This window comes from Lygodium microphyllum, chromosome 22 (genome assembly GCF_053477565.2).
Source record: "Lygodium microphyllum isolate KBCC chromosome 22, Lygodium_microphyllum_v1.1.10, whole genome shotgun sequence".
NCBI classification, from domain to species: domain Eukaryota; kingdom Viridiplantae; phylum Streptophyta; class Polypodiopsida; order Schizaeales; family Lygodiaceae; genus Lygodium; species Lygodium microphyllum.
Window position 1 is genome coordinate 31,776,208 of NC_141156.1, and position 9,811 is coordinate 31,786,018.

A 9,811-nucleotide genomic window follows, 5' to 3' on the forward strand; every position below is an offset into this window, starting at 1 on the left:
ATTTAGAGGACAATTACCTATCCACCCTGTCGATGAAAACCCAACCTTTACTAGAAGAAGAGACTGAAATCCTTGAACCAGAAGCCATCATAGACACTGATTACATGACCACTAGAACTGGCCGAAGGTACTCTAGATATCTCGTAAAATTTAAGAACCATCCTGTAGAAGAAGCTCAATGGATGCACGCTAGAGACCTAAATGCTTTCCCCACTCTGTTAGCTCCACATTGAGCTAATAGCAATTGAGGTCAATTGCTATCCCACCCCGGGGGTATGATGCCAGGAGGCATATTCCACGGTGGATTCCGTGAGGTTTTACGGTGGATTCCGTAAACTTACTTAGATGACCGGGGCTCATACGCAAAGAGGATTCTTGGTGCGAGAAGTTGATGGGGACGCCTGTCCTTTTCGGGCGTTTCATTAATTTAGTGTGTACATGGGTGATTCCATAGCGGGTGATTCCGCAAAATGCATATTAAATTAATAAACGTTTATGAGTTTAGAGTGCGCACTCGTAATAAATTAAGGTTAGGATTTATTTCTAACCAGTTGATTTATTTATGTAGCTGAAGACTGCTAGGTATTCACTTTTGTCGGTTTAATTGTGTTATTTTACTAACGATTGTGAATGCTTCAGTTGATGTGTAGAGATAGCAGCAGTGGCGGAGGAAAGCATTGGAGTCTAGCGGGTTTTCGATCTTTGGACTATATTTTGATAGGCGCCACGCCTATATTTTGTTATGTCTATAGAGACATCGATTATTTATTATTATTTTGTATGCGCTTATGCGCCTGGATATGTTATTTCTATTTGGACATTGAGATTGGGCGTGCCAGACTCTTTGGGCACCGTCCATTAGCTTTATTTTCCTATTTTTGGTAGAAAGCAAACTCAAAAGCTAAAAGCTTGTCATATTTTTGTAATTGGGCTATTTTTGAGCATAAAGATTGGAAATATACATTAAATACATGCTTTGTGAAGCGCTCACACAAGGCATGGGGGAGATTCAACCCAATTTGTCTTTTGTCTCATGTCGTGCTTGCTTTTACATTGGTTTTTGTGCTAAAAAGTAGAGAACTTTGTTCTTGGGGACCTTTGGGAATTCACTACGTGAGCTACCTGCGTCCGATCTGCGCACCACTTTCCCTATTATGTTTAATGTTTCTCTCTCTTCCTCTCCCTCCCTCTCCCTCTCCCTCTCTTTCTCTCTCATTTCCTCACTCTCTCAATACACATGAATTTTAACAAAAACAAGTAAAAGAGAAAGAGAAAACACAAAAACAAAGTAAGAAGAAACAATGCACTCACCGTAAAGGCTCGAAGAAGGGTTTGGCAGCTCCTCTTCGCCCTCCGTACACTTCCTCCTCTTCTTCGCAAATGGCGGCAGCAAGAAGCTTTCTTTCTCCCTCTTTTTTTCTTTCTCTCCCTCTCCCTCTCAAATGCAAGATGTTTGCTCTCCCTTTCGCTCTCTCTTTCGTGTATGCGCACAAAATAACGCGCTTAGGTTTCGGCCCGCGTTTTTTTCGTCTGAGTACTATCGCTATTTGCGATGCTAATAGCAATGCAAATAATGACACCGCTATTTTGCGTCGAAAACCGCTGTCACTATACCTCCATATCCTTGTAGTGATTGCATATATGTGGTACCTTACATATTTCAAAAAGAACTCCTAAGTAATAAGATTGCTAGCATTTTGGTCTATTGTCTTGAAAACTAGATGCAGATCTCTTTTTCTCTTTACAATCTATGTTACTATCAGCTCCCAAAAAATGAAAAACGTTATGAGTTGCTCTAGGGAGAGAGGTAATGAGAGAAGTGGCAAAGGATATTCTAAAGAACAATGTAAATAGAGAGTGTTCGCTATTCTCAAAAAGTTATTGCTTAACCTTCTTTCCCTTTGGTTAGTGGGAGGTATCTTGTTTGTATGGTTAGCATTTTCTATTGTTTCTCATTCTAGCAATGTGGAATTATTCAATTGTGCTAATACACATGCAAGGCTGATCTTGGAAAGGGAGCCGTTCCCCCTTCTATCCCTAGTGGGGGGCAAAATTAATAGTTCGAGAAAAGATGGGTTCGCTTCAACCTAAAACTTGTTCACCTCAACAAAAATTCTTCTCAATTCTTTGGAAGAAAGAAATAAATCCTCTTCAAATTTCTCAAAATATAGTTATATTTATTAAATATATGTTTAAAATACCGTCTCAATAGGGATACTTCTTCCTTCTTAGATGATAATGAAAAGGATTTACTTCCTCTTCCTCAAAAATTATTTCCGAACCCTGGGGCAAATGATCAACATGCCACATGGGTTGGTGGGGGGGTCAACTTTGGGATCTTGGATAGGGTTGACTTAACATGTAATGAATGTGACAAAACGGCTTGACTGCACAGTCGACAAGAGTCAAATGGTTTTAGGACTTTTACGTTCCGTAGCGAGGAAGAGGAAAAAGGCACGATTTCAGATTTGGTCCATTCTTTCTGTCCCTGTTTTCTTTCTCCACCCAACAGGTTACAGGACCTTTTGCAAATTTCCTGCCTCGTAAGCAGTGCGCATGCGGGCGGGCCATCCTGATACGTGTCGACGGGCAGGTGGCTTATAGTTGTACGGACGCGGAGAGCCCGGGTGCTGGGCCCGCGTGACGTGGCGAAACCGCGTTGAAGAGCGACCCACCCGAAAACACAAATGAAGGATGCAGCAGAATCCACATTTCAACGCGGCTACTCTGGTTTGTGTCAACGGCCGTTTGAAAAATAATTTAAAGCCCTCCTTAGAAACTTTAAATCAAACAGTGATGGTAAGATTCAAGACACGTACGCCTCAGCACTCTCTCTCTCTCTCTGTGCTGCGGCCTGCATATTCACCCCACACGACTCACGATTCACGAACATTTTCACCTACCTCACCTCTAGGCTCTTACGCACCCCCAAGAGCCACCCCGTCACCCCCACGTTTACCACATTGTCTCATCCCTCCATATTACAAGGCGCCATCCACATGCACTTTTAAAGTCAAACTCCTCACATGGCTTGGATTTATTTCTCGCAAGTTGACTAAACCACCTTGTATTGCACCCTAGCTTTTCAAGAGCTTGTGTTGTTTCTCGGAGAAGTGCTTCCTCACTCTGGCTATTGAATCGACCTTCCAAAATTGATTTCATTTCTTATGCCATTATAAGAGTTTTACAAGCCCTTGACAACCTTGCTACATCTAACAATTGGAACCTATTACATGCCCCAATTCCATTTAGAAATTATTGTGTGTCCAAGTGCTAATGAATTTAAGTTGACAAGATAACATCAATGCGAGGCTTTTTCAAATCCTACAACATAGAGATCCCTACATAGGATCCTATCTTGAAGTACCTCAAATTAATATAATATTAATCATTATTGACTTCATACAAGCTTCCAAATGCATATAATTTAAGATAAACTAGACCCTACAATGTCTTTTCATGGTGAGCCTAAACCTCTACAGGTAATTGGTTAGCCTTTTTCTTTATCTTTCAAGATGTACAAATAATAATAACTTCGTGAAAGTGTCCCCGATTAAAGAACAAATAAGGAGTACACATAATTAGATTCTTCTAACAAAACATGAACTTTTCCTTTAATGTTGTCCAACTTTTCCTTTAATGTTCTCCCTATGTTCTTGCATGTATTGAGTTCTTTAGTTAAATCATCAGTTGAAATACCAAAGCATGGAGATAGGACTTTGCTACTTTACAAGATGCAAAAGAGCTACATAAAGTGCGCTTTTTCTATGACATGAAGCCTCATATTCCTTTACTCAATCTAAATACATGCTAATGTTTTAAAAATCAAGTAAGGAGCTCATGACCATCTTAGTAGCACACTAGATTTATCAATTCAATCCTAATCATGAAAGGATGTACATGGTGATGAAGGTGGGATGAATGATGAAATGGTGATTGGAGGTTATCCATCATCTTGAGGTTTTGGCGACCAAATGATTAAACAAAGTGTGGGTTCCTAATGAGCTAATCATACACTCATGAATTCCCTAGCATATGCACTTGGTAGGTGACCTCTCAAGAGGGAATGATATGTTGTTTCTAGCTAACTTGGAGTGAGATTTTTACGAGAGTGGAGTGTTATAGGATGTCTTACACTTTTCCCTCTAGAAACAAAGGGGGCACCGTCAAATGTTGGTAGAGGTAAGTCTTAGTAAGAACCTCCTTGGCCCCAATGCAATAAGAGACATTAATAGGCAGTAGAAGGGGGGCGGGGGCGGAGACAACGAAAGAAAAGTGGCATATAGAAAAATTTCCAACTATTTCCTTCAATGTAACAAACAAGCACAATTGATAAATTATTGTTGAAACACAATATTAGTGAGTTTAGGAATCTTCGAATTTCCATTTTTTGAATACTAAAAAGGTGGTACTTAGATAACATGCCCATAAGTTTCTCAAAACCATATGATGTGACCTATCATTGGAAAGCGCTTGAAAAATGGAATCTAATGAGCTATAGAGCGCTCGATTTGGAGTTATAATGTTCAAGTTATGGCAAATCCAAAGATTTGATCACATGTCCCAAACTTATGGAAAAATCTCGTATTCCCCAATATGGTGTTTTGAGTAGAAGAACTAAATGGTTCCTAGGAATGTTTATGAATGTTGAAAAGAAATAAGCCCTTGAAAACCACCAACAATAGATATAAGACCATATGTGTCCTCTCCTCACAAAGTTAGCAAATCCAAATATCTCAAAGCCATTAAAGAGCCAATTAATTTAAGGGGTAAGTAAAACAACCAATAACCACAAAAAATATTAAACAATTGCACTTTACCCTATCTAATGTTTCAGTTGGTTGCCTTTCATTTGGAAAATCAAGAGAAGCAGCCATTATTTTTGTTTATGACGTTGGTTCAAAGTATTAGACATTCTACACGGGACTGTCTCCATGTCATAAAGTGTCCCATCAATTCATTGAGTGACCAATCTCACTCTAGGGTTTCACTATATGTAAAGCTTTACTATCATGTGGATTCAAGGCCTACATTAGAAACCTCTTCTTCATCAAATTCTCATGAATAAAACACACCCTTCTCCTATTCTACCTATGAACATCCTAATTAAATGATATCCATTATATGTAAAACATGCCTAGAAAAGGGTTTTTTAAAATCCCTTTTGTTGAATGCGCACAACTGGCATGGTTTTTCCCCACCTTACTACATGTCCCATTGATTTGATTGATGACCCCTATTGTTGCCCCACATCATTACGTTCTATCAACTTGGACATGACCAATATGGTTAAGGATTTGCAAGAGAAAAAGTTTAGAATTAAGCAAGAAGTTATTCTAACACATAATGAAAGGTATAAATCCCCTTTGCCATACCAACACGGAGGGATCCTTGATGTTTGCAATTTCAACTTAATCACATTTTGTTCTAGTTCCCTTCCAGGTCCGAATTGTTAGCATTTGCATCTAAACATGCATCGATATGGAACACTGTGGTATATGCCTCAATATGTGTCAAGGTATATGACTTCACTAATATCAACACAAATTCCATTACATATAGGAAGGCCATTTATCAATAAGATATTAAGGCACATATTGAGGCTTGTTCAATAAAAAATTTGTAGGCAGACTTTTGTCATGTTGAATCATATGTTAAAACCAAATAGAACACTAATGTTAGGCTAGCCCTCTATGATCGACCAACCAATAATATTTTCAGCATTGTGACAAGGTCTTTAATACACAATCCTATCCACATTAGTGCCTCTTTCGAACACCTCACAAAAGAAGACACCGTTTTAGAAGTATTCGCTTTTGCTTCAAGCATTTAAGGGAACTTCAAGTTTGGTTTTCCTCGCACGGATAACTTTGTCATTTTCTTTTTGGTGCATTCTCAACCTCTTCAATTACCATTCATAGTTGTGCCCTCAATTATTCATGGAAATTTAGTGTGATGATTTATTAAAAATGTATTCATGTCTTTCAAGTTCACTTCAATCACTCCTTTCCACTTTTACTTTCTTTGCATCTTAATCCTATTGAGCAACACGACCGTGGTAGAGTGAAAAAGAGCATTAGAAAGAGAAAGATGGTGGAACAATAGTTTTCTTTGGATTATGCTATACTAGAACTGCTACATCTTCAAACTTGCCATAAGCTCGGCTACACAAGTTGATACATAGCTTATTAAATAAATTCACGGGGGTCATTTGTCCATTCTACTAATAATGCGTGTCATCATAGCCTTTCATTTCTAGCGCTAAATACAAGCAGCATATAGGGATAGTAGGCTCCACTGAATGTTGGATGGAGTATTCTTAAAGAAGGGGAAACATAACCAGTTGGTACACTGGTGACTTGTGAGCGCGATACAAGTTGGGGGCAAGTGGCCGCTGCTCCACGGAGATGCATCATGCATGCACATCAGAGGGGAAATTTTTTCGCGGTACATAAATCAATTTCACGATATTAAAGTGGAGTGGCAATTTCCTACTTAACGTTTCTTTAAGGAAAAACAATTATCGAGATAGCATGGGTTATGGGGAAGATCAATCTAAGCCGCCAAAAACCCTCTATAAAAGGACGTTAACGGGTTGACTTCGCACTAGAGAAGTAGGTTGTAGAGAGTGTTTTTGTTTCGAGTAACAGGGAACGCGCAGCTTCACTTCGCTCTTCTGTCTATCGTCTCAATCCCCCTCTCATACTGTCTTCCGCTTCTTTTATGTCATCTTCTTCGACTGGCTCTCTCTCTGTCTCTCTCTCTGTCTCTCTCATTTAGCGCCATGTCCTGGATCGACTCTTGCCTCCCCCCTCATCCTCCGCCTCTGTACAGTTCCAGCTTCAATGGCGACTTCGGCTTCTCTTGCCCCCCCTTTCAGCTGCTCTCATCATCACTCTCACCTTCCTCAACCTCGTCCGTGGACGATATATCCTTCGTGCAGCAAGACTTCTGCGCCACAGCATATAACTCCTTCAATCTCCCTCTCTCGAGCCACTGCCTAGATGACATGAGCTGCGGCCATGGCGGAGGTTACGATGCGCTGATGCAAGCAGTCGCCGCCGCCAAATCGTCGACCATCGTCGCAGCCACCAAGCAAGAGAGAGAGGGGGAGGCCGCCATCGCTGCTGATATGTACAAGGACTTAGACGACGTGTTGGACCTGATCCTCGAAGAGTCGGAGGCCACGTCAGCCCTGAAGTCCACGTCGGACAGCTCGGCGGGCGTGGATTGGGTCGAGGAGTTCATGAGCGCTAGCAAGAATGAGGTGGACCGTCGGATCGGCGAGGCGCATGGCGAGCCGGGCGTGTGCAAGGGCGCCACGTGTACTGAGAAGCCGCAGAAGCGCAATTGGCTGCAGATGATGGAGGCCGATGAGGTGGCGCCGGCGCGGGCGCCCAGCCGGGATTACGCCCGGCCGGGGGCCATCTCGTGGGTGGGCCTGACCCTGGGGGACATCGAGTCCGCCCTCGCGACTCACGGCTCGTGCAGCTCTAGTCCTCCTTCCTGCAGCATCTTGCCCTGTGTGAAGCGACTAATTACGGGCCCTTCCCTAGAAGACCTCCTGCGGCACGACTTCTCGTCTTCCCCCGGCGATGCTCTGGCGCTGGAGGAGGACGACAAGCTGTAAGCATACTTCCTTACTTCTGCCGTTAATCCTTGATTTAATTAGTTTAAGGCGGTCGGATAAGCAGAGATTGCGGAATGATATTTGTGATGATAGGATAGGATAATATATTCCCTAGGGGGCTACCGCTGCAACCGAGAAAGATGCTGACGCTGTGCCGTTTTCTTCCTCCCTCCTTTTCCCAGCGTTGCTTGGAGAAAACTGCAGAAAAGGAACCAGTCAGAGCCGAGATACACATTTAAATTCCGGTGCGGTGAGGATGCAACCAACGACGGGTACCGCTGGCGCAAATATGGGCAAAAGAGCATTAAAAACAGCCCGTATCCAAGGTAACATATCTCATGATATCACGTAATAATCATCTTATCTTAGTATAATAAGTACGATCACGATTCACCGGAAACCGAACTGTGAAGTGTGAAGTTTCAACAAACCTCATTCAATTGTGATGTATATGAATTTGGTACGGGGGTCATAAAATAATGTCTTGTAATGTATCACGGCACCGTTCATGCACTTTTTTCTTTGGAGACATAGCACAATGTAATGGACGTGCATGCAATACGACAAAGTCGAACAAGTGTCAAGATTTCAATTTTCTTTCTTCCTGTGGGGAAATCAATTGCAGTATACAAAAGTCGAGGTACATAGGATTTTGGCATTCTTTATCGGGAAAATAACGTGATAAAGTAGTGAAAGGGCGTTTCTGGTAAGATGTCTTTTGCTGGTGTGATATTTCCTTGACAGGAGCTACTATCGGTGCAGCAGCGGCAAGTGCCGTGTGAAGAAGCAAGTGGAGAGGAGCATTGAAGACGCGGGTCTTGTCCTGGTCACGTACGAGGGCATCCACCTGCATCACCGGCCCAACCCGGTCGCCATCAAATTAGCACCCTCCGTTCTGTACAAGGAACGTGCCAGCCGAGACCAACACGAAGAAGAAGAAGAAGGCCGACACCAACTTGGGGTAGAGGGCAAACAAGATAATAGTAATAGTTCTGATAAGCACCAACATCCCAAGCCCAGCTGCAACAAGAGGAAAAGGCAGCCGCCGCCGCCGCCGCCGCCGCCGCCCACGTGTCTCTCACCCTCTTCCAGCCACTTGCACACGTGTGAGTCACCCTCTGCAGCTCTCACCATCCCCTTCACCACCACCACCGCCGCCTCTTCCTCTTCCTGCTCCTCCTCCCATCCCTCCACTCCACCCTACTCCTCCACCAACACATACGCCTGCACAGCCATCGGCGACGCCGCCCGCACCGCTGCCTGCTCTGGGGCTGGCGCGGATGCCTCCTGCTCCGCCAGCGCTTTCAGCAGTGATTCCTCGGTCGCCACCGCTTCATCTCCTCTCCCTCACCACCCTCCCCTTCCCTTTATGACTCTACACAGTTCTCCTTAGACTTACATAGATCCGACCTCTAACCTAACTCCCCTTCCTTCCTTAAGCAATTAACTATCTAATTTAGCTCAGTCAAGCTGCGCCCTCGCCCGCGCCCGCGCCTTAGCCTTAATATGTCACGCACCACCTTCTGGCTTCTTCATGCAAGCTTCACTCAACAACGATGGAGTTTGAGAGGCGTTTTGGTAGCCCTTTACTCCTCACCCCCTCCCAATACAGACCTGTATATCGCCATGGCCTAGAAACCGCAAGAAACGTTGTGCCGAAAGAACACGTCTAAAGTCGTGTGTATATATGTTTGTTTAACACGGTGGAATCGTAATCTTTTTCACTCTTTCGATTACACTTTTAAACTGAGTTCCTTCAGGTTGTCTATGTTGTTGCCTTGAATCTATCTTACCCGATCATCAAATTTTGCTCCGGTTATATCCGTAATCTGTACAACGAGATCGATTTGTTAATCTTAAGAGCGCACACTCAAAATGCATTTGCGACTATGTGTAGGAACACAATCACCATTCTCAATGACAGTTACACAGATAATATTTGTTGGATTGCAGATAACATATGATATGTTTCCAACCGTCATAATTCATGTGTAGAATAGCACATTCAAAGATTTCAGGGTCTGTATCCAAGGACTAGTGAGGAATTTTTGGTCTAAATATGTAAGGTTTGAGAAAATATGTGAGCAAATGATGAGCTTACGTGGATCCTATCCTAGTTTTCATAGTTTGGACCCCATGTAATTTGAGAGGCATCTGCCCACTCACGGTCATTTACATCTC

General features: G+C 42.9%; 1 protein-coding gene across 3 annotated transcripts; it reads left to right on the forward strand.

The window, feature by feature from the left end:
• Window positions 1-6,581: 6,581 nt before the first annotated feature.
• On the forward strand, window positions 6,582-9,354 carry LOC148017006 (uncharacterized). Of its 3 annotated transcripts, none has more exons than XM_087662989.1 (3): window positions 6,582-7,626; window positions 7,813-7,956; window positions 8,393-9,354. In XM_087662989.1, exons 1-3 carry the CDS (start codon window positions 6,785-6,787, stop codon window positions 9,021-9,023), a joined length of 1,617 nt encoding a protein of 538 aa, XP_087519115.1. In that variant the 5' UTR covers window positions 6,582-6,784; the 3' UTR covers window positions 9,024-9,354. The 3 variants fall into 3 exon arrangements, with proteins under 3 accessions (XP_087519115.1, XP_087519116.1, XP_087519114.1); XM_087662990.1 differs by having other exon boundaries at window positions 8,396-9,354; XM_087662988.1 differs by having other exon boundaries at window positions 6,587-7,626; window positions 8,375-9,354.
• The last annotated feature ends 457 nt before the right edge of the window (window positions 9,355-9,811 follow it).

Bases quoted from the DNA above. Each gene is read 5' to 3' on its own strand.
- LOC148017006 (XM_087662988.1), top strand. From the start codon at position 6,785: ATGTCCTGGATCGACTCTTGCCTCCCCCCTCATCCTCCGCCTCTGTAC. The intron at 7,627-7,812 runs GTAAGCATACTT...TCCTTTTCCCAG, and splicing joins CTGGAGGAGGACGACAAGCT to CGTTGCTTGGAGAAAACTGC. The intron at 7,957-8,374 runs GTAACATATCTC...TTTCCTTGACAG, and splicing joins AAAAACAGCCCGTATCCAAG to GAGCTACTATCGGTGCAGCA.